This window comes from Ovis aries, chromosome 23, assembly GCF_016772045.2.
Source record: "Ovis aries strain OAR_USU_Benz2616 breed Rambouillet chromosome 23, ARS-UI_Ramb_v3.0, whole genome shotgun sequence".
NCBI lineage: Eukaryota > Metazoa > Chordata > Mammalia > Artiodactyla > Bovidae > Ovis > Ovis aries.
The window spans coordinates 49,447,924-49,472,098 of record NC_056076.1 but is presented as its reverse complement, the minus strand read 5'-3'; the positions used below and the strand labels follow the sequence as shown (position 1 = coordinate 49,472,098).

The 24,175-nt window shown below is 43.1% G+C and overlaps 1 protein-coding gene and 4 non-coding genes across 10 annotated transcripts; all 5 read left to right on the top strand.

Annotated features, from left to right (window-relative positions):
* The first annotated feature begins 2,650 nt into the window (after nt 1-2,650).
* On the top strand, nt 2,651-13,252 carry C23H18orf32 (chromosome 23 C18orf32 homolog). 6 transcript variants are annotated; one of them, XM_060405270.1, is made up of 6 exons: nt 2,688-3,603; nt 3,694-3,734; nt 4,184-4,318; nt 4,570-9,001; nt 11,559-11,746; nt 12,528-13,252. In XM_060405270.1, the coding sequence occupies exons 5-6, from the start codon at nt 11,582-11,584 to the stop codon at nt 12,591-12,593; spliced, it is 231 nt and encodes a 76-aa protein (XP_060261253.1). In that variant the 5' UTR covers nt 2,688-3,603; nt 3,694-3,734; nt 4,184-4,318; nt 4,570-9,001; nt 11,559-11,581; the 3' UTR covers nt 12,594-13,252. The 6 variants fall into 6 exon arrangements, with proteins under 6 accessions (XP_060261252.1, XP_060261250.1, XP_060261253.1 ...); XM_060405272.1 differs by having other exon boundaries at nt 4,570-9,015; XM_060405271.1 differs by having other exon boundaries at nt 4,570-9,087.
* On the top strand, nt 3,410-3,475 carry LOC114110519 (small nucleolar RNA SNORD58). The gene has a single exon (XR_003586770.1). It is a non-coding gene; the product is annotated as a small nucleolar RNA SNORD58 (small nucleolar RNA).
* LOC114110520 (small nucleolar RNA SNORD58) lies at nt 3,805-3,870 on the top strand. Its single transcript, XR_003586771.1, has one exon. It is a non-coding gene; the product is annotated as a small nucleolar RNA SNORD58 (small nucleolar RNA).
* LOC114110521 (small nucleolar RNA SNORD58) lies at nt 4,420-4,485 on the top strand. Its single transcript, XR_003586772.1, has one exon. It is a non-coding gene; the product is annotated as a small nucleolar RNA SNORD58 (small nucleolar RNA).
* Nucleotides 5,962-6,025, top strand: LOC114110518 (small nucleolar RNA SNORD58). The gene has a single exon (XR_003586769.1). It is a non-coding gene; the product is annotated as a small nucleolar RNA SNORD58 (small nucleolar RNA).
* Nucleotides 13,253-24,175: the final 10,923 nt, after the last annotated feature.

The window sequence follows — 24,175 nt, the reverse complement described above, 5'->3', positions numbered from 1 at the left end:
ATTGACCTTGAAGATGAAAGTTGCTCAGTCATGTCTGACTCTGCGATCCCATGGACTAGACAGTCCATGGAATTCTCCAGGCCAGAATACTGGAGTGGGTAGCCTTTCCCTTCTCCAGGGGATCTTCCCAACTCAAAGAGCAAACCCAGGGCTTCTACACTGCAGGTCGATTCTTTACCAGATGAGCCACAAGAGAAGCCCGTTGACTTTAAGTTAAATTAAAAACTCCTTGACAGATAAATAGGGTCCCGCCAGATCAGGTTTGCCACTCGCCCTTACCTCTCCCCACCCACAACCAAAAGGAATCCAAGCCCTTGCAGTTCCCATAGCAGAATTTCTTGCTGGCAATAATAATTGTTTCTCTCTTACTGTATTGCCATGACCAGCTAGTTCCTTCTGGTCATTCATGGTGCAGTTGCCATGTCGTCCGCTCGGGAGAGGCTTTCCTACTCTACATGTTCACCCTACTTTAGCAATTTCACACTGTATTCTAACTGGCTGTTCACCTCCTAGTTACCTCTCTGTCTCTACCCTTATTCCAAGACTGTGGGTTCCTTGGCAGCCGAGGCTCTCCTAGTATTTGTTAGAGCATAACATCCAGCACAATGGCAGGCATATAAATGTTCGATCAATATTCATTGAATGGCTAAGTGAACAAATCAACTGATTGCTAAGGATGACCCCTATTTGCAGTATGCAATTGCTTTAATAATTAAGATTTCTTAGAAATAAATATAGTAAAATTAAAATATACTTTTCCCAGTACATGCAAAAGAAAGCCTGTTTTCCCTTGAGTATTTTCCCAAGGGTTTGTAAACTTGTGCCATGGACCTTTTTTATACTATGGTTTGTGAACCCCTTCACAGGATATTTTTGTGTGCATGTCCGACTCTTTGCAACCCCATGGACTGTAGCCCTCCAGACTCCTCTGTCCATGGGGATTCTCCAGGCAAGAACACTGGAATGGGTTGCCATGTCTTCTTCCAGGGGATCTTCCCAATCCAGGGATTGAACCCAGGTCTCCCACATTGCAGGCAGATTCTTCACCTTCTGAGCCACCAGGGAACTCCTGTATTTTTTAAATACAAATAATAAAATACTGTTACATAGGAACCAATATGATTGCTGTGTGGTTTGTTGCCTACATTCACAGTGGAGAAACATGCTAAATTTCAGATAGAAGTTCTAACCTCACTGTTTAACTAAACAGATTGGAGGAAAATATGTATCTCAAATACAATTTAAAGAGTTCACTTAAATTTTACAGAAAAGTCACTGAGGCTATAAAAGGAAGACACAAAGCGAAGTGCTAACGCCACCAGTGACCCTAAGTGAATAACCAGTAAGATGACGTGGGTGAGAAAATGCACCTTGGCATTTTTATTTTCCAGGAAAATAAATCTTTTGCCACATGAAGGTCTACAAGTTGCAGTGGGGAAACCAGACGGCAATCTTGAACGAGACGCTTCAGTTAGTACATACTTTATATGGGCTGCTTTACAATTGATTGTGTGATATTCTAAAACTGAGAATTTATGATTAACATAATTGCATCCCATCCTTTGGATCTCCCTAATTTTTCCTTTTGGGCTTCCCTGGTGGTCAGTGGTAAAGAACTTTCTGCCAACACAGGTGATGAGGGTTTAATCACTGGGTCACAAAGATCTGCTGGAGAAGGGGATGGCAACCCACCCCAGTATTCTTGCCTGGGAAATCCGATGAACAGAGGAGTCTGGTGGGCTACATTCCATGGTGTTGCAAAGAGTCAAATATGATTTAGTGACTAAACAACAACAACAGAGAATTGAACCTTTACAAATAATTTTCCTATAATCACATAACCAAACCTAATGAATCTTGATGAATAAATGTCTCATCTATACCTAAATAATATGTAGTATTGTCCTAGAACTACAAACTTGTTTCGCTTTGTTTTTATATTGGAGTATCCTTGATTACCTCATTTCACTTCCCTGGTGGCTCAGACTGTAAAGAGTCTGCCTACAATGAGGGAGACCAGGGTTCAGTCCCTGGGTTGGGAAGATCTCCTGGAGAAGGAAATGGCAACCCATTCTAGTATAATTGCCTGGAAAATCCCATGGACGGAGGAGCCTGGTAAGCTACAGTCTATGGGGTCGCAATGAGTCCGACCCGACTGAGCAACTTCACTTATCCTTGATTAAGTATGTTATGTTAATTTCAGATGTACAGCGAAATGATTCAGTTATACTTCTACATATGTATTTTTTTTTTCAAAAGTCTTTCCCAGTTAGGTTGTTACATTATACTGAGCAAAGTTCCTTGTGCTATACAGTAGGTCCTTGCTGGTTACACATTTTAAATAGAGCAGTGTGTACATGTCAATCCCAAACTCCCTAACTATCCCTCCCCGCCTACACTTCCCCCTTGGTAACTATAAGTTCGTTCTCTAAGTCTGTGACTCTATTTCTGTACAAACCTGTTTTTAATTGACAGATATTTAAAATACATAACTTTATTTCTGTATAAAAAAAGGAGAATTTTGACACGGTCCCTAAGCCTCTGATTCGTTTTCAGATCTTCTCAAACATTTTCCACATTCCCTTTCTCCTCCGCCTTCCCCCAAGTCTACAAATCTCGTTTCTTTTGGCTGGGACTCTCGCGAGATGTCGAGGTCTCATGAATTCTCCCATGAGCCACCGCTCTTCCTTTTCCGGTAAGCGGCCTGAGGTGAGTGTGTCTTCGGCATCTTTCTCTAGGGATGAATCCTCCGGTAATCCCTGCCATCCTGGCATTCTCGGCGCCAATTTCGAGACCCTCAGAAGAAGGATTCTCGCGCCTACTGATTCCTCCTTGGTGGAGCAGTTCTGTGCGGGGGGACGCGTCGGAGCCCCCGGCTCGGCGCCCCTGCGCTGTCGGGCCTCTACAGGCCGCAGTGGGCGAGAATGGGGGTGACGAGGTTAGAGGCCGGCTGTGGTCGGTGCCGACTCCTGAGGGCCAGTGTCTCGCGGTGAGTGGTGGCCGCGAACGCTGCGTATTTGGGGCCGAATGGAGAGAAAGTTTTTGGGGGAAATAAGGTCAAGTTGGGTCGAGGTTTACTCAGTGGCTGAACGTGAGTTGAACTGCGCTTAACGCGGATAATACCCTGAAAGTGTGTGGAAAGCTTGGCTTTGTTGCGAATCTGTGTGAGTAAAGGAGGTTATTGTAGAGGGGTGTCGTTAGGTCGCGTTAACTTTGACCTGAAGGGTCTGATGCTGAGCAGGGCGCTGGGCTGCTCCGCACGGATACTTGAATCCAGATTTGGATGGAAACGGGCTGTGTTTTCTTTCAGAGGGTTAGGGGAAGGGCGTCTGTGTCACTAGTCTTAGTGTCAACGCTGCTGTAGGCATCTAGTGGTAGCTGAGATGAAACTGGATTGAGAGGAGGATGGCTGCAATGATGGCATTTCTTAGGACACCTTTGGATTAATCATGAAAACAACTACTCTCTGAGCAGCTGTGGACAGAGTTTATAGTACATATTAAACTGTGAGTTGCTGTAAATACATGTTGACAGTTATTCTTGCTCCCAGGTGACTCCTAAAAATGGTGCGCTATTCACTTGACCCAGAAAACCCCACAAAATGTAAGTGAGCAAGCAGCTTTTCTTATTTTGGAGTATGAGGCACCCAGATACCAAGATTAACCCAAAAAATTTTTTTCTGGTATTTTTTAGCATGCAAATCAAGAGGTTCAAATCTTCGTGTACACTTTAAGGTATGTGAATCATAGTTATGCTCTGAAAGAGTTGTTCCTTGAGTATTTTTTAACCGTTCTGAAAAGGTAGCTGCGATGATGTGTTTCTTAGGACACCTTTGGATTCACCATGAAAATAAATCCATTTCTGAGCAGCCACCTTTTAATGAACACCTTGACTTAGGATTTGTGGAATTGGGTAAAATTACCAGAGAACTGCTTGAGAAACTAGTGCACAGATCAAGATGATAATGGAGAATATATTAACAGTGAATAAACAGGTTTAGGATTCACATTTCTCCACTTTCAAAGCAAGCCTCCCTGGCTCATAACAGATTGTGTAATATGTTTCAAGAAGGGAAAGGATTTGGCTCTTGATAAAGGTTGACACTTTGGAAATACTGGAATTTGTTTAAATCTGATTTTTTTTAAAGGGTAGCTAATTCACAGCTTACATTATTTATGTTTAGAACACTCGTGAAACTGCCCAGGCCATAAAGGGTATGCATATCCGAAAAGCCACCAAGTATCTGAAGGACGTCACGTTAAAGAAGCAGTGTGTGCCGTTCCGCCGCTACAACGGTGGAGTTGGCAGGTGTGCACAGGTAAGAGTTCCTAGTTGTCATTTAAAAAGACAGTTTGTTAGGGAAGGGAGTAGATAAAGTAAAAATGGCCAATGTCTTCCCTTTACTGAGGCTCCTTATGGTTGCTGTGATGACAGTCTTTGGGACACCTTTGGATTAACCATGAAAAAAAGCATGTTTTGAACAACCTTGATGTTGGTCGAAGTAGATTCATCGAGTAACATTGATTTAAATAGAGGGAAGTTACTAATAAACTCTCTTTTGTTTTTTAGGCCAAACAGTGGGGCTGGACTCAGGGTCGATGGCCCAAAAAGAGTGCTGAATTTTTACTACACATGCTCAAAAATGCAGAGAGTAATGCTGAACTTAAGGTACCCACACTATAAGCATCTTTACACACGCAGCTTGGGTTGTTGACTCAGTAACAGTTGTTGTCTGGATCTATTTTCTTGGTTGACTTGTTTTTACTTTGACTTGATGAAAGTAGCAAAATTTCCGATTAAAAGGACTATTTTAAATCTCTACTTTCAGTTTCCAACAGGAAAAAAGTTTCTTTTAATAAAGCAATTCAGGAGCATGGTCTGCAGTAATTTCAAGCCTAAAACTCTAGAATTACCCCCACACACAGACATAATCCCAGTACATGCAAGAGAAACGCTTTTTCTTACCTTGAGTATTTTACCAAGGGGTTGTAATCTTGTGCTGTGTTAGTGCTCAGTAGTGTCCAACTCTGTGACCCCGTGGACTGTAGCTGGCTAGGATCATCTGTCCATGGAATTCTCCATGCAAGAATACTGGAGTGGGATTGAACCAGGTTTCTTGCATTGCAGGCAGATTCTTTACCATCTGAGCCACCAGGGAAGCCTTTTTTATACTGAGGTTTGTGAACCCCTTCACAGCGTATATTTAAATACAAATAAATACAGTTACAAAGGAACCATATGATTGACATGTGGTTTGTTGCCTACATTCATAATGAAGAGATGTTAAATTTCAGAGGTCAAAACAGCACTGTGTAACTGAACAAATCTTGTACCAACTAAACAGATTTATCTATTTGAGCAGTTATCCTTTACCTTTTTGCATTTGCAAAACTGGGTTAGAACTGGAATTAATATAGGTCTGTTTAGCTGTAGCCCTTGTAGCTAATCCTTGCCATCATCAAGCTTAGACATAGATCCTTTGAGATTCCTGTAACTCCACTCCCTAATGAATACCACTTATAAAATAGGTGCAGATACCAGCACTGAGTTTTGGTAATTACTTAGATTTAAGGGAGGGAACTTAGAATGAAATTTTAAAAATATATATATATGCTATTTAAAGTCATAAGGACTTGAATGATAGTTTATGGTGTTAAGATAAAGGTATTACCTGATATAAAAATTTTTTAAAATGTTACATGATTTTGCTCCCTTTTCCCAGGGCTTAGATGTAGATTCTCTGGTCATTGAGCACATCCAAGTGAACAAAGCCCCCAAGATGCGACGCAGGACTTACAGAGCTCACGGTCGGATCAACCCCTACATGAGCTCTCCCTGCCACATTGAGATGATCCTTACTGAAAAAGAACAGATTGTTCCTAAACCAGAAGAGGAGGTTGCACAGAAGAAAAAGGTAAATTACTTAGTCTCTGCTGTTTCACTTGGTGTATTAGATTGTGGTTGCTGTGATGACTAACTTAGGACACCTTTGGAATAACCATGAAAGGAAGCTATTCTGAGCAACCACCAACCTCTTATAATCATTTTATTTTGGCTTTCATAAGTCTCATTAGTTTTGTTTTTTTTTTAATCTTGGAAGATTATTTTTTATTTTAATTGGAGGTTAATTACAATGTTGTGGTCGTTTTTGCCATACATTCACATGAATCAACCATGGGTGTACATGTGTTCCCCATCCTGAACCCCCTCCCTGCCCTCCCCATCCCATCCCTCAGGGTCATCCCAGAGCACCAGCCCCGAGCACCCTGTCTCATGCATTGAACCTGCACTGGTGATCTGTTTCACGTGTTTCAATCCATCCTCGCCTTCTCCTAGAGTCCAAAAGTCTGTTCTTTACATCTGTGTCTCTTGTCTCGATTATAGGGTCATCGTTACCATCTTTCTAAATTCCACATATATGCATTAATATGCTGTATTGGTGTTTTTCTTTCTGACTTCACTCTATAATAGTCTCCAGTTTCATCCACCTCATTAGAACTGATTCAAATGCATTTTTTTATTAGCTGAGTAATATTCCGTTGTGTATATGTACCACAGCTTTCTTATCCTCATTAGTTTCTTAACATCGAGCGGGAATTTCGTATCATTCAGTGTGTTAAAACTGTGTGATTATATGCTGATGTCCACACCTAGATGGCCGTGACCACTTCAGATGTAATTTATCTGGAACGGGGCACCTCCTCCCTGCAATCCCTTTCTCCAAGAAACTTATTTTCAGTAAATGATTACATTTAGTTCTTTAGCCTGGAACCTGGGAGTGACTCAAATCCTAATGTATCTGTCTTCTGTCGATATTATCCTCCATCCTTTTTTGCCACTTGGTTATTTCCAGCTGGGCTCCCAGCCTGTAGTCTTCCTTCTGCTCTAATTGCCTCCTGGCTGCCTTTCTCTCTGTGCCACTTCTTTATGCCAAAGGACTCATTCCCTTTATGATGAAATTTCCAATTACCTTCATTAAGATATAACTTCCTCTTTTAGATGTGTGGTTCTCCTGGAATCATTCTTCTAATAGTGCTTTTATTTTTTCTTTCCCCAGATATCCCAGAAGAAACTGAAGAAACAAAAACTTATGGCCCGGGAATAAATGCCGCAAAAAATAAATGCAAATAAAAGTAAAATTGTTGGTTGTCTTAATTAGTAAATGTATTTCAAGCGTTAGCACAAAATGGATCAAATGAGTTTTCATTAACAGGTTGTTTTGCATCTTTTGGTACTTGTATAAAATGGAATTGAGAACATGGGAAAATTTCTGACTCTCTTTTCCACCTACTTTATTGAACTTAAAGCACCCTAAGTCTGCTACTCGGAGAAGGCAATGGAACCCCACTCCAGTAGTCTTGCCTGGAAAATCCCATGGGTGGAGGAGCCTGGAAGGCTGCAGTCCATGGGGTCGCGGAGAGTGACTTCGCTTTCATGCATTGGAGAAGGAAATGGCAACCCACTCCAGTGTTTTTGCCTGGAGAATCCCAGGAATGGGGGGCCTGGTGGGCTGCCAGCTATGGGGTTGTATAGGGTCGGACATGACTGAAGTGACTTAGTAGCAGCAGCAAGTCTGCTACTAAAGTAGCATTTACTGTATTGAGTTATGCATCCATAAACTGGGGTTGTAGAGGCTTTTCTGTATCACAAAGAGGAACCTTAGCAGTGGTTGACTTGTCACCTAACCCAATCCAGCCCTGAGTTTATGTTGATTTGTCTGTTCTGGACTTTTCGTCTAAATCACAATGCTTTGACTTAGCATGTTTTGTTTTTTTTTCCCCAGGGTTTTTGTTGTGGCATACGGTGTTAGTTTCATTTGTGTCCTCTTTACACGGGACTAGCCTGCCAAGCTCATCTGTCCATTGGATTATCCCAGCAAGAATACTGGAATGGGTTTCCTCCAGGGGAGTCTTCATGACTCGGATTGAATTTAGTGAACATTGGAGGACCTGCAGGACTCCTAAAGCAGTAGCATTTACTGCTACTGCTATGTGTGAGTTGCTCAGTCGTGTCCAACTCTGGTACCCCACGGACTGTAGCCTGCCAGGCTGCTTTGTCCATGGAATAATCCAGGCAAGAATACTGGAGTGGATTGCCATTCTCTTCAGAGGAACTTCCCAACCCAGGGGTCAAACCCTGGTCTGCATTGCACGCAGGCTCTTCACTGAGCTACCAAAATGTAGGATCAGTGAAAGTTGCTCAGTCGTGTCCGACTCTGCGACCCCACAGGCTACAGTCCATAGGATTCTCCAGGCCAGAATACTGCAGTGGGTAGCCATTCCCCTCTCCAGGTGATTTTCACAATCCAGGGATCAAACCCAGGTCTCCCGCACTGCAGGCACATTCTTTACCAGCTGAGCCATCAGGGAAGCCAGGATCAATCAAAGACTAGCTGTCCCAATGGGAGTGAAGTGGTACAGCCATTTTCTGTAAAGATAAATCCCTCAAAATCGACTTGAATGTTAATTTCCCCTGCTCTGGAATTTAAGACCCTTGTAGTGGGTCTTAAAATGGGGAAGGAAGTGTCAACCCACTCTGGAATTTTTGGCCGGGAAGTCCCACGAACAGGATCCTGGCCGGCTACAGTCCACTGGATCGCAAAAAGTCGGAGACTTAGCGACTGAACAGGGTGAGGAGCTCAGCCACAGCTGCATTCGAAAACAGCCTAGCCGTCTCTGTGAAGCAAGCGTTCACACAGGTGGTGAGCCGCTCGCAAACGCGCCATCCTCCGGGCGCAGCGTCCTGGGTCTCGCTCAGCGACGGGGCACCTAAGCAAGCGAGCGCTTCCGCCTCGCCTGCAGGCTCGAGTGACGGCTGCGGCCGCGCCGGAAGTCGTCCGCGCCCCCCTGCGGGCGTCCCCGTTACGTCCGGCGCGTCGTCAGGCTGACGCAGACGCGCCTTTGTCGGCCCCTCCTGCGGTGCCATTGGCTCGGCTGTGGTGACTCCCCGCGACCCTCTTTCCGGAAGCGTGGATAGTGTCCCTGGGACTTGGTCGTCGCGGGTGAGCCGGACCTGGTAGTGGTCTGGGGGGATCGGGGCGGCGTGGGCGGCGGCCTCGGTGCGCAGCGCGGCTCTCCTGCCCTCACGGTACACCAGCCCCCAGCCCCGCGCCCGCCTCCCGTCCACCTCGCCCTTTGCCTGCCCTGCGCCCTCGTCCACCCGCTCCTGCCTCTTCTTACCTCCGGATCCGCTCTCTGGACTGAACTGTCGGTGTCACTTTTTATTATCGTCACCCCCGTTCTCTCTTCCTCTCTCCTGTCTCAGTCCTTACCTTTGACTCGGCCTGACCCGCTCTCTTGTCTCCAGACTGATTTCTGGAGGACTGATTCCTTCCAGGAGCTGACGTTTTCCCTCCACAGCTGCTCCCTGTTCTCATAGAACAGCTTTTTCGTGTTCCATTGTATTGGATTAAGTCGAATGAAAGAAATTCCTGTCCTCCAGCAGTTTGGATCCATTTATCTCACTGTGTTGTAATATTCGAGAATTGGCTTAGAGACAGTAAATAAAATTATTTTTTATCAATTTATCATAGCCACCTCTAGACCTTTCTAAGCCAGTTTCTAGGCCTTTCTAAGCCATAATTATGACAGAAGTAACTAGTAGTAATTGTTCTTGAAAATTTATTTAAAACAATTTCAGGTAGGTTAGAAATGTGGATCTTTATGATGGAACGATTGCAAGTCATCGTATTATCCTAGATCTCGGTAGCGTTGCCAGTTGTTTTGAAGGGTTTCATTGCTTTTTAAAGTTTGTTAGAAAGGGGAATAACATGGAGATTGTGTGTTTTGGGAAGGAAAAATGGAAGAGTGTTTAGCTAGGAAACCAGAATTAGGAGTTCTGGTTTTAGCCAGCTCTAGTTACCTAAAGTGTGGGCTTTGGACAGGTTACAACTTTTGAATCTGTTTTGGGTTTTTTTTTTGTTTTGTTTTGTTTTGTTTTTTCTTATAGTAACAACACTTAAATAGTACTTATCGTATTCGGACGCTGTTCTGAGCTTTGTATTCCTATTATCTAGTCCACACTACATCCTTTTCATATAGGTACTAATATATATCTTCCTTTTACACATGGAAGAATTACGGCACTGTCTGGTCAAATAACGTGCTCAGGAACACTGTCTAGAAAATAGTGAAAGCAGGTCTCAAATCCAGGCAGCTGCCCTGGTTCCTGCTTGATTATTATGCTTAGGTACTTGTTAAGACCTAAACCAATCTGAAGCGCTTCAGATGAGATTCTAAAAGTCTAGTAGCCCAAAATAATGATTCCTTGTAAGATGCTGAAAAAGACTCATGCTTCTTTGGTTTATTTTGACCAGAGGATATGTTCTTTAAAATTTTGGAACAAAATGTTTTTGGCAAATTCCTAAATTATTTTAATTTAGCTAGCACGTGTGAGGACACAACGGAAGTCAAGTTAGCACACACATGAGCTGCTGCTGCTAAGTCACTTTAGTCGCGTCCGACTCTGTGCAACCCCATAGATGGCAGCCCACTAGGCTCTCCCATCCCTGGGATTCTCCAGGCAAGAACACTGGAGTGGGTTGCCATTTCCTTCTCCAATGCATGAAAGTGAAGTCTCTCAGTCGTGTCCGACTCTTTGTGACCCTGTGGACCATAGCCTGCCAGGCTCCACTGTCCATGGGATTCTCCAGGCAGAAATACAGAAGTGTGGGTTGCTACGCCCTCCTCCAGGGGATCTGCCTACTCAAGAGATCCAACCTTCGTCTCTTCTGTCTCCCGCCTTTGCAGGCAGGTTCTTTCCCACCACTCGTGCCACCTGAGACTAGAGGACTGTTTTAAAGAATCCAGTTTTGAATCCTTTGTAAAATAGTGGTCATTCCCTGATGTACATCTACATTTTTATTTCAGATTGGATTATCTATACCATTCCTCGCTTATATTGTGAATCATTTTAAATTGCCTAGTTTAACAATGCTTACTCATTCACCAGTAATTACTCCGAATTCCTTAATGTTTGGGTGACTCCTTTTCTTTATATGTAAATGGAAATGCTAGAGTACCCAACCTCACTAGGTGTTTTGAAGATTAAATGAGCTGATGTGTATAAAGGGCTTAATTGCCTCATTCTCAGTGCCAAGAAGTGTTGGATGATGACCCCATAGACTGTAGCCCTCCAGGCTCCTCTGTCCATGGGATTTCCCAGGCAAGGATACTAGAGTGAATTGCCATCTCCTTCTCCAGGGGATCTTCCCCACCCAGGGACTGAACCCATGTCTCTTGCATTGACAGGCGGATTCCTTATCATTGAGCCACCTGGGAAGCCCTGTCTTTCCTTCATCAACAAATTTACGGTTTTGGAGAGTTTTGGCGGCAGGCTTATCCTCACTCTTATTTTCAAGTCTGCCACCTCTTACTCCTTTCCCTTGTAGACAGCAGCAATTTTATGAATAGACTCTTGCTTTACGATAGTACCTGTAATGTGATTTAAGTTTTTCCTTCAGTGTAGAAATAGTCTTTTTATATATTTTAATCTAGGTGAATTCCTTCAGTCATTAATCTGTGATGATCTAATTTGTTTTTTCTGCTGTTTGTCAATAGTTCAGGAACTCATATCTGGGACAATGGTGTGCATTCCCTGCATCGTAATTCCAGTTCTGCTCTGGGTCTACAAAAAGTTCCTGGAGCCATATATATACCCTCTGATCTCCCCCTTTGTTAGCCGTATGTGGCCTCGGAAAGCTATACAAGAAACCAATGATAAAAACAAAGGCAAAGTAGACTATAAGGTAAGAACATTAAAATGCCTTGAATGGGTGGGGGCAGTACACTCAGGGTAAAATAGTGACTTTTGGAAAGTCAAGTTCTTTGAACCAGAAGCTTCATTAATATGTTTAAATTTCCAGAGAAGGAGAAATACGTATGATATCCCTTATATGTGGAATCTAAAAATGTAAATGATACAAATGAACTTACTTACAAAACAGAGACAGACTTACAAAACGAACTTATGTTTGCCAGAGAGAAGAGTTAGAGAGTTTGGGATGGACATATACACTGCTATTTTTAAAATGGATAACCAACAAGGACCTACTGTGTAGCACATGGAACTCTGCTCAGTGTTATGTGGCAGCCTGGATTCGAGGGGGTTTGGAGGGAGAATGGATGCATGTATCTGTATGGCTGAGTCCCTTCACTGTTCATCTGAAACTATCACAACATTGTTAATCAGCTATACTCCAATATAAAATAAAAAGTTCAAAAGGAAAAAAATACTAAATTCTAAATTTCTCTCTTTTTGAAAATAGGGGTTTGGAATTTTCTTATAAGAGATGTAATGAGTAGATTCATAGAGGTTTTCTTCTTGTAATGCAGTTATTTTTTTAAATGAATATTTAGACAGCTTGTTTTCCTTAGTGTTGGTGATTGTTAAATTCAATCACCTGCACAAATTTAGCCATCCTGCACATTTCCAGTAGGTTTTTCATTCTGAAGTTTGTGTTTTTAAAGAGAATATCTCTTACAATGTCTTTTTGTGGTAATGATATCTAAAATGTTTTCTCATTTTAGGGTGCAGACATAAATGGATTACCAACAAGAGGACCAACAGAAATGTGTGATAAAAAGAAAGACTAAACTGATTGTCCCAAAGGATCTCATTGTTTTAAAAATGGACCTGATACTATGAAGCACCTTCTTTTTAATTGTCTCTGATCTTTTTCCAAGACCAGAATTTGGGTTAGATATTAATAGTTTAGACATTTACCTGACGCTAATCAGGGAATACCTGGTATTTGTATTTAAAATGTAGCTAGTTATATTTAACAACCTCATTTCTAAGTTCCTTTTACATTAAAGTAGCTTTCATTTCTTTTATTGCAGTTTTAAAAATATGAGTAAATATAAAAGGTTTGTGCCAGTGGACACTGTTACTAAGTCAGTACCTAGAAATTTTGGGGGGCTCTAGCTTTTTTTATTCAGGCTCTTCAAACTTGAGGAGTGTAATTTTACTGTGAAACATTGCAGTGAGACTGTGCAGTCAAATGAAAGGTAGTTTTTAGAGATGATAATGACTTGAAATAAAGATGTAATTACTGTCCAACTCAAAGGAGTAGCTTATCTGTGAGAATAGTAATTACTATTTATTGCTCTGAGGAAGATAGAAAAGACAGGGAAATAGGGGAAACCTCTGGAAAATGGAACATCTTTTACATAAATGTCTAATGTGTAATATAAAATTCTAATCCTTGTTTTGTTCCTTCTGTTCCTACAAATGTATTAAATATTAAATAGCTTGTTGTTCTTTTTTCTTTTAAATATTTAAAAGCAAGATTTTTTAACCACATCAGAAAGCAGGATTGGAAGAGTGATGGCATCAGGATAGTTATGGGGCAGTGATACTTTCTTCTTTAAAAAAAAAAAAAATTTAGATTGTGTCAGTTATTTTGTTTCATAGTAATACACCCTAAAGTTAGTGGTTTTTAGCAACAGTGATGTGACTGGTAAGTTACTTGCTGGTGTGGACCTGTCTGCATGGTCTTTCATCCCTGGGCTTCTTCCCTCTACTGTTGGGATACACAAATATTCAAAGATGACAAGACATATCTAATGTTTGTTCTCTCTGAAGCAACGAGAAGTTAGAAGGAACTCCCCACCTTGGGTCCCCAGTGAAGTCCTGGATCTTAATTGAGGCTGTGTTAAACTGTGTCTGGTTAAGTCATTGATCCACCTTGAACTTCCTTTGATGGAAATCTGTTTCAGCTTTTCTACCCCAGCACACCTGAGGGATTAGATAAATTCCTGTTAGCAGCTAAATCCAATTGATTAATTTGGATTGCTTTTTAAGGTATTAAAAACGATATTGTGAAAGTAGCAGATGTTCATAGTAGAACAAGGCAAGGACAGGTTAAATGAAAACTGATTGTTCTTTCTCTACTCTCATTCCTTTATTCTGGCTCCAAAGATAGTAACCACTATTAGCTTTTCCTATTTGCCTGCAGTGCAGGAGACCCGGGTTCGATCCCTGGGTTGGGAATATCCCCTGGAGAAGGAAATGGCAACCCACTCCAGGATCCTTGCCTGGAAAATCTCATGGACAGAGGAACCTGGTGGATTGCAGTCCATGGGGTCACAAAGAGTCGGGCACGACTGAGCAACTAACATAACACACACATAGCCATCTAGCAACTTTGTTAAAAGTAGTTTTTATTAAACATACCATTTACTAAAAACCAAATAATATTGCAAGGTTTATAATATCCTTATGCTCATAGTCTGCAAAGGATTTACTCATTTAGCTGTTGCTTTTATCTCATGATTTGTCTTCATATTTCTAAGTGATCCATGTATACAGTTGTTGGAGCTATCAGCTGTAAGCATGGGAGAGGGCAATGGCACCCCACTCCAGTACTCTTGCCTGGCAAATCCCATGGATGGAGGAGCCTGGTAGGCTGCAGTCCATGGGGTCGCTAGGAGTCAGACACTACTGAGCGACTTCACTTTCACTTTTCACTTTAATGCATTGGAGAAGGAAATGGCAACCCACTCCAGTGTTCTTGCCTGGAGAATCCCAGGCACAGGGGAGCCTGATGGACAGCCGTCTCGTCTCTGGGGTCGCACCGAGTAGGACATGACTGAAGACTTAGCAGCAGCAGTAGCAGCTGTAGACATTACTGACTTCTGCCATGACTGAGATATAGCTATTTTACGCTATATTCCCTCTTCTCCCACATATCCTCCAAATACTTTTTTGTAAATTTTGAGTCAAAATTTGGAAAATTTTACCTACTGATCAGTATGTATATCATTATGTGTGCTCTAGATGTCTTCCATTTGTCCCTCCAAATCTTTGCTTCCCTCACCCTACCCTCCTGCTCAAGAAAGCTGTATGGACTACATCAGTGGGCTTCCTGTGACCTCTGGGATTTATTGGTTTGGCCAGTGGTATCCAGGAGATGGGAGAGGGTAAAGGAAGGTGTGAGGTCAGGGTATTTTTTTCCCTTGGCTCCTTCCCTTCAAGGTGTCTTCAGGTCAGATGTGTTCCTCAGCCAGAAGTCCTGAACCTCATGGTGACCAACTCCACACGACTCCTTGCAGTTTCCACTGACCTCTCCCTCTCCTTGCTGCTTTGGCCCTAGGGGTGGTGGCATCTGTTAGTACTGGCTCTGGGTCGCTGCCTTATCTCACAGGTGCCATCGTCTCCTTGCTGGGACACTGGTAGGATGAGCAGGTGACTACGGCTCACTGTTTGGGTTGTGAGTGTAGTGCGATCAGTTTCCCTTCACGGAGCATCGCTTCCCTGCATTACTCTCCCTTTTCTCCCGCTACGCGTCCTCCGTTGACTGGGTGCTGCCTGGGTGCGGGCCACAGGGCCGGTCCTTAGGACTTCTCTCCACTCCTGTGTCGCATCTCTTGTTCCCTGGATCCCACAGCTTCCTCTGTGGGTTTACTCCTTCACTGCTCCTGAAGCATACCAATTTTTCTAATTCAGTACTGAATTTTATAAAGTTAATACAGATAATTTTGAAAAGTGATCCCCTAGATCATCCCAGTTCATTTAAACCTACCTTCCTTAGAATTGCTGATCTTCTAGGGCCATTTCTACTTCTAGCAATCTCACATCAGAGAGAGAGACTAGTGGTTCCCAATCTTGTATTTTTACATACTACTAAAAATATATTTTTTAAGAAGTTGAGCAGATTTCCCTGGTGGTCCAGTGGGTTAGAATCCGCCTTGCAATGCAGGGGCCGCAGGTTTGATCCCTGGTTCAGGGAACTAAGATCCCACTTGCCACAGAGCAGCTATGCCCAAGCACTGGAGCCTGAGTGCTGAAAAAAACAGCCGGTGCTGCCAGAAATTTCTTAAGAAGCTGAAGAGGATGATCCATAGTGAGGGGAAGCACACTGACAAACCGCCCACCCTGGCCAGGTGCCACAGGAACTGTTCGCGTGAGCTGTTTTATGACAGGAGGTCCTGGGAAGGAACACAGAACTAGTGAGGCTCCAATGGGAAGAGTTCAGGAAAGGTCGGAATGAGACACCACATGTCCGACCATCTCCCAGAATCCTCTCTGGCGTTCATCTTGGCTGAGCAAGGCATGCACCACCAGAAAGGACTGTGGAGTTAGAATGATTGGCTAAAGAGAACCCAGAAACATCCCGTCACCATAATACCTCAGACTGCAAGCCATGTGACAGAGCTGTTCTCCTGGGTTCCCTTACCCTACTCTCCACCTGGGTGCCCTTTTCCAATAAAGTCTCTTGCTTTGTCAGCACATGTGTCTCCTCAGGCAATTCCTTTTCGAGTGTTAGACAAGAGCCGGGTTTCGGGTCCTGGAAGGGGTCCTCCCTGCAACATAGTTGCCAACACTTTATTTTGCCAAGTGGGCCTATATTAAAAGGATGTGATTTATTATCACCGTTATTTCATAAAAGACATTTTGACAGCAAAAGAGTGAAAATGAACATGGAAACAATAGCCCATTACCATGAATACATTTATAAAGGAGATCTTTGTGTTTTCATGAGAAATTCGCAATTTTGACCATGTTTTTATGGTTGCTGAAAAATCATCTATCCTTGGACTGGATTTGGTAGTCACTGTTTTATACCACACAAGTATTCTCTTGCTCCACCCCATATCAGCCCCAACATGTCAGTCTATATTATATGTATGTTAAGTGTAGAGTCTAGGATTCCAAAGCCATACCCTTAAATTGTCTTGAAATATTGACCCCCTGCAGAGCAGTCACGGTGGCTGATACCTTGTCAGACAGACCTTAGTGGGAATAATGGGGCAGAAGTGAAGAGTGTAGACTAATTAACATTGACTTGTTTTCAAGGTTTGATTTTACTCACCTTTAGCATGACTTTTTATCTTAACCGAGTTTGCAATAACTGATTTTGTTCTAGTTAACTGCATTTCCAGTCTCTGGGACGGACACATTTTCTCAGACAGTCCTTTGAGGTTTTCCTGAAAGACTTGGGTTTTGTCATGTCTTTTTCATTGTTGAGCTTCATTCCAAGGAAACAAGTGAGTCAGCACTTACTCAAAATGACCCTCTCTGACGTGTTGATCTGTTCAACAGATTGATGGGATTGAAAAGAACTACCCACTGATCCTAAACCTCTTGAGCTATCTAAAGCTAAATGTCCCAGGTTCACTTATAGTCAAAAGGAAATCCTCCCAACAAAACCACCAGCTAGTTCTGTCTTCAAAGTCCTATTTATTAATGAGGCAACAGTTCCTTAGGGAAGAAAGACTACTGGTGGATGAAGGGAGAGGTTGGGTTGAGAAGGTATGACAGAAGGGCAGTGTACGGTGGAGTAGTTGCAAAGTATACTTAAACGGTCCAAATGTTGAGCTGATAACGGACCTTCAGATATGCCTAACCCCATCCTCTCATTTCTACCAAAATGGTTAAATGACCTAAAAAAAACCCAGATGTGGGAACAGGGCACGCTTCCTGCAGGACTGCTACGTACACTTGTGCTCTGTGCACTGCCCATTTGCAAAGGGTTCCGTTCACACAGAAAACACTCGTAAATGATGCCTCGAGATCTATGCACAGCACATGCACAGTTCTAGAGGTCCTGCTCCTGACTTGTAATTCAGCGGGTGAAGTTTCACACTTCCTAGCTGTCTTCATTTTCTATGGTTGCATAACAGAGTATCACAAACAGTGGCTTAAAACAACCCGAGTTTATTATCTCACATTTTCTGTAGGTCAGCCATATGGGTATGACATGGCTGGATTGTCCACTTAGGGTGTCACCGGGTTGAAACCAGGATGTTGCAGTTCTCATCTGGGCTTCCAAGTTCACTGGTTGCCAGCAGAATTCATTTTCTTGTGTCTGTAGTACTGCGGTGTTCCCACTTTTCTCTAGTCAGCCTGGAACTACTCTTAGCTCCTAGAGGCTCCTTGTAGTTCCTGGGCATGTGGCCCCTATAGTCAGCTCACAGTAGGTATGTTCGCTTTCTTCCAAGGAAGGCAGAGCACATCTTTGACTTCTAAACTGGGACCACCAGAGAAAATACTTTTAAAGGGCTCATGTGATTATGTCAGGTCCAAGTAATTTTCCTAATTTAAGGTCAACTAATTTTAGATATTAATTACATCTGCAAAATTCTTTTGCAGCAGCATTTAGTTGAATATTTGATTGTTATTTGAGAGAAGATGTGTTTACATCAGGGGCCAGGAGAGAAGCTATTGGAGGTGATGGAATTTCAGCTGAGCTATTTCAAATCCTAAAAGATGATGCTGTTAGAGTGCTGCACTCAATATGCCTGCAAATTTGAAAAACTCATCATTAGCCACAGGATTGGAAAAGGTCAGTTTTCATTCTAATCCCAAAGAAGGGCAATGTCAAAGAACCCAAACTACTGCACAATTGTGCTCATTTCATGTGCTAGCAAGGTAATGCTCAATCCTTCAAGCTAGGCTTCAATAGTACGTGAACTGAGAACTTCCAGATGTACAAGCTGGATTTAGAAAAGGCAGAGGAACCAGAGATTAAATTTCCAATACCCGCTGGATGGATCACAACAAACTGGAAAATTTTTCAAGAGATGGGAATACCAGACCACCTTATCTGTCTCCTGAGAAAACTGTATGCAGGTCAGGAAGCAACAGTTATGCAACAGGACGTGGAACAACAGACTGGGTCAAAATTGGGCAAGGAGTGTGTCAAAGCTGAATACTGTCCCCCTGCTTATTTAACTTGTATGCAGAGTACATCATGTGAAATGCTGGGCTGGATGAAGCACAAGATGAAATCAGGATTGCCAGGAGAAATAACCTCAGATATGCAGATGATACCACACTAGTTGCAGAAAGCGAAGAGGAACAAAGAGCCTCTTGATGAATGTGAAAGAGGAGAGTGAAAAAGCTGGCTTAGAACTCAACATTCAAAAATCTAAGATCATGGCATCTGGTCCCATCACTTCATGGCAAATAGATGGGAGAAATAGAAACAGTGACAGACTTTTATTTTGCTGGGCTCCAAAATCACAGCAGATGGTGACTGCAGCCATGGAATTAAAAGATGCTTGCTCCTTGGAAGAAAAACCATGAAAAACCTAGACAAGTTATTAAAAAACAGAGACATTACTTTGCCTACAAATGTCCATATGGTTTTTCCAGTAGTCATGTATGGATGTGAGATTGGACTATAAAAAAAGCTGAGCACTGAAGAATTGATACTTTCCAACAACATCCACTGGATCATGGAAAAAGCAAGAGAGTTCCAGAAAAACATCTGTTTCTGCTTTATTGACTATGCCAAAGCCTTTGACTGTGTGGATCACAATAAACTGTGGAAAATTCTGAAAGAGATGGGAATACCAGACCACCTGACCTGCCTCTTGAGAAATATGTATGCAGGTCAGGAAGCAACAGTTAGAACTGGACATGGAACAACAGATTGTTTCCAAATAGGAAAAGGAGTACGTCAAGGCTGTATATTGTCACCCTGCTTGTCTAACTTCTATGCAGAGTACGTCATGAGAAATGCTGGACTGGAAGAAACACAAGCTGGAATCAAGATTGCCGGGAGAAATATCAATCACCTCAGATATGCAGATGACACCACCCTTATGGCACAAAGTGAAGAGGAACTCAAAAGCCTCTTGATGAAAGTGAAAGTGGAGAGTGAAAAAGTTGGCCTAAAGCTCAACATTCAGAAAACGAAGATCATGGCATCTGGTCCCATCACTTCATGGGAAATAGATGGGGAAACAGTGGAAACAGTGTCAGACTTTATTTTTTGGGGCTCCAAAATCACTGCAGATGGTGACTGCAGCCATGAAATTAAAAGACGCTTATTCCTTGGAAGAAAAGTTATGACCAACCTAGACAGTATATTGAAAAGCAGAGACATTACTTTGCCGACTAAGGTCCGTCTAGTCAAGGCTATGGTTTTCCTGTGGTCATGTATGGATGTGAGAGTTGGACTGTGAAGAAGGCTGAGTGCCGAAGAATTGATGCGTTTGAACTGTGGTGTTGGAGAAGACTCTTGAGAGTCCCTTGGACTGTAAGGAGATCCAACCAATCCATTCTGAAGATCAGCCCTGGGATTTCTTTGGAAGGAATGATGCTAAAGCTGAAACTCTAGTACTTTGGCCACCTCATGCGAAGAGTTGACTCATTGGAAAAGACTCTGATGCTGGGAAAGACTGAAGGCAGGAGGAGAAGGGGACGACAGAGGATCAGATGGCTGGATGGCATCACTGACTCGATGGACGTGAGTCTGAGTGAACTCCGGGAGTTGGTGATGGACAGGGAGGCCTGGCGTGCTGCAATTCATGGGGTCGCAAAAAGTCGGACACAACTGAGCGACTGAACTGAACTGTGGTGTTGGAGAAGACTCTTGAGGGGCCCTTGGACTGCAAGGAGATCCAACCAGTCAATCTTAAAGAAAATCAATCCTGTATATTCATTGGAAGGGCTGATGCTGAAGCTCCAATACTTTGGACACCTGATGTGAAGAGCCGTCTCATTAGAAAAGACCCTGATGCTGGGAAAGCTTGAAAGCAGAAGAGAACCACAGAGGACACGATGGTTGGATGGCATCACCAACTCAATGGACATGAGTTTGAGCAAGCTCCAGGAGATGGTCAAGGACAGGGAAGCCTGGCGTGCTGCAGTCCATGGGGTTGAAAAGAGTCAGACACGACTAAGTGACTGAACACCACCACCAGCAACATCCTAACTTGGCCCCAGCAGGAAGCAGACACAAATACACAGTGACCCCGCTCCTGAGTTCTTCCAGCGTGAAGCACGGGATAGCTCCACTATCCACTATTAGGAACTGCAGTGGTCTGGCTGTCCAAGTAACTCTTTTCTGAGGCGTGGCCTCAGGGCTCCAAATAAGGAAAGATGAACAGGGACTCTGTGCACTTAGCTGTGTAGCTGGGCCTTCCTACAGGCAGGATGGACTTGAGAACCGAGTAACCTCTCACTCAGCCAGGCAGTCAGCACCCTGGACCTGAGCAGTCGCATCCTCTGAGCATTCTGGAAGCTGGGTCTTATCTGACTGCTAAAGGCTGGCATTGCAGGGAATTCATCATCATTGCATGCAAGAGGCCTAAGGGACTGCTCATTCCAGTCTTCTGCACAGCTTACTGGCTGTCCACTAAGTGTCTGTGTCCCTGCAGGTCCCCCAGTCTCAATTTCTCATCTCGAATAGAGAGACTTGGTTAATTGCCAGTGTCCCTTCCCGGTGGCAGTTTTATTTGATTATCTGGTCATCCAGCCTCTGGATGAATGCACCCTCTGCTTGAATACATGAAGTGATTGGAATCTCATTTTCTTTCCAGGTAGACCATTTCACTACTAGGAAGCTTAATTTTACTTCACAACCTATTGTGAAGTGTTTTTCAGGCCATTAAATTAGCTTTCTACATCAACTCTTTCTCATAGGATTGTCTGGAGATTTTAACAAAATACAATACATAGGTCGTAACAACTTGTAAATGTGAGTGTTTAATTATTAGTATTGATCTTATTGTCAAAAAGTTCTTACATGGAACTGAAATCTGCAAGCTGTAACTTCAGACCTGTGGTCCTAATTTGGTTCCCGGGCACACCAGAAATAAATGGGTCATGACCTCTGAAAACAGTAATCATATTTTTCTTAAGTCTTCTCTCTCTCTCTCTTTTTGAAAAGTATTTATTTGGCTGCATCCAGTCTTAGCTATGGCTCGTGGGGTCCTCACTGAGTCATCAAGGATTTTCAATAGGGTGCTCGGATGCTCTAGATACGGGGTTCAGGCTCAGGTGTTGTGGCCTGTGTGCTTAGTTGCTCCACTGCGTGTGAGATCTTAGTTCCCTGACTGGGGATTGAACCCACATACCCCGCATTGCAAGGCGGGTTCTTAATCACTGGACCACCAGGGAAGTTCCTCTCAAGCCTTTTCTTAATCTAATTGTGCATCCTCGGTGCTGTCACAGAGAAGGCAATGGCACCCCACTCCAATGCTCTTGCCTGAAATATCCCATGGACGGGAGTCTGGTGGGCTGCAGTCCATGGGGTCACTCAGAGTCGGACACGACTGAAGCAACTTAGCAGTAGTGCTGTCAGCCATTTCACACTGGGCATGAAACTTCTCTCCCTTCTGACTGCCCTTTGCAGGATAATCTAGTTCTGGTTAACGTACAGTATATGTCCCTTAGGAGGGGCACCCAGAAACTGGCAGCTGTCATATATGTGAGTTGATTACCACCTGGATTATGTAGGTGAATTAAAATGTATAGAAAAAGGCATGCTACATGCATTACTTAATCTCACAGCAACTATGACATATGAATGGAATGTTACTGTCTCCAGAAGACGGCAAGTCTCAAAAAGGCTGAGTGACTATTATGGGCTGCATGTTTGTCTCTGCCCCCCTCCAACCCCAATTTATATATTGAAGCCCTAACCCCAGTGGGACAATTGGAGATGTGGAGATGGGGTCTTTTGGAGGTAATTAGGTTTGGGTAGGATCGTGAGGGTGGAGCGCCCATGACAGGATTAGTGTCTGTATTAGGAAAGAAAGAAACTAGCCCCTCTTTCTCCACCACGTGGGGCTACAATGACAAGAGCCATCGGCAAACCAGGAAGAGTGTTCTCACCAGATACCAGATGAGCTAGTGCCTTGATCACCAGAGGCTGGAGTCCCCAACCTCCAGAACTGTGAGAAATAAGCATCTGTTGTTTGAGCCCCCCAGTCTGTGGTATTCAGTTACAGGAGATAACAAAGAACTGACTAGGGGAGTGACTGTCTCAAATCGTTCAGCTCATAATTATGGAACCAGAATTCAAAGTCAAGTCTGACTCCAAAGTCTGCTCTTCTCTCTTCAAAAGAGTTGGAAATGGGAGCACTGTTCACCGACAGGCTTGAAACAATCATCTAGAGATAGTTTTGATACTGCTTGTGGAGTGGGCTTCTAATAGGCAGAGGCCTTTTTAGGTCCTTTGTGAAGGGGCCTAGGTGAAGATTTGCTCACAGGTGGAATCTGTTCCAACTTGCACCACAGGAAAGCTGCACTGCCAGACTTTGTAAACTGGTAGTTATAAAAGATTCAATTTAGGAGGTTTTGAGAGACCCCTGGTCTACCCATTTGGCTCCACTTTATGACCCAGCCCTTCTTTCCCTCCTGTTTTTGTTTTGTTTTGTTTTTAGTAATTATTTATTTCGCTGCGTTACGTCTTGGTTGCGGCTTTTTTACGTGGGATCTTGTGTTGCAGCACGTGGGCTTCTGTCTAGTTGGCATGTGGGATCTCAGTTCCTGCCCAGGGATTGAACCTGCATCCCCTGCATTGCAAGGCAGATTCTTAACCACTGGACCAGCAGTGAAGTCCCTCCTCTTGCTTTTAATGTTCTGAATTTTGTATTTCATGTGTTTGCAAGTCACTTTAAATACTTTGGAGAAGAATCTAAACAAACTAACAACTGAATAATTAGTCCCAGCTCTTTCCCCTTTTCTCCATCATAGCTAATCTGAGTTTTCCAGAGTACAGGCAAGCTCTTTTAGTAGCCTGCTCTACTTACTGAATTTACAGTTATCTAATACCTTCTAGGATCCTTTTAATTTGAGCCATAACCTACCCATTTTTTAACAGTTTTCAGTCTACAGCATTTAAAATTCTTTAATCATACTCTTTTTTTGGAATAGGTGATATGTTCATGAGGTACAAAATTCACAAGTTATAAGAGTGCACACAGAGAAAGATTTCTTCTTCCTGTCCTGGTTCCCAGGAACTCACTTCATCTCCTAAAAGGCAGTCAGGTTTACCAGTTTCTTCCAGAGTTATTTTTTTAAGGTGTAAGCAAATATACACATAGGTATGTATTTACTTTCTCTAAGTCAAAAGTAACATACAAAATACACTGCTTAGTTTTCTTCTTTGAAATAGATGGGGAAACAGTAGAAACAGTGTCAGACTGTTTTTTTTGGGCTCCAAAATCACTGTGATAGCAGCCAGGAAATTAAAAGATGCTTACTCCTTGAAAGGAAAGTTATGACCAACCTAGATAGTATATTGAAAAGCAGAGACATTACTTTGCCAACAAAGGTCTGTATAGTTAAGGCTATGGTTTTTCCAGTGGTCATATATGGATGCGAGAGTTGGACTGTGAAGAAAGCTGAGTGCCGAGGAATTGAAGCTTTTGAACTGTGGTGTTGGAGAAGACTCTTGAGAGTCCCTTGGACTGCAAGGAGATCCAACCAGTCCATT

Coding starts and splice junctions, on each gene's coding strand:
- C23H18orf32 (XM_060405269.1), top strand. CDS start 3,564: ATGGTGCGCTATTCACTTGACCCAGAAAACCCCACAAAAT. Junction 3,604..3,693: donor CCCAGAAAACCCCACAAAAT/GTAAGTGAGCAA, acceptor GGTATTTTTTAG/CATGCAAATCAAGAGGTTCA. Junction 4,319..4,569: donor GAGTTGGCAGGTGTGCACAG/GTAAGAGTTCCT, acceptor TTTGTTTTTTAG/GCCAAACAGTGGGGCTGGAC.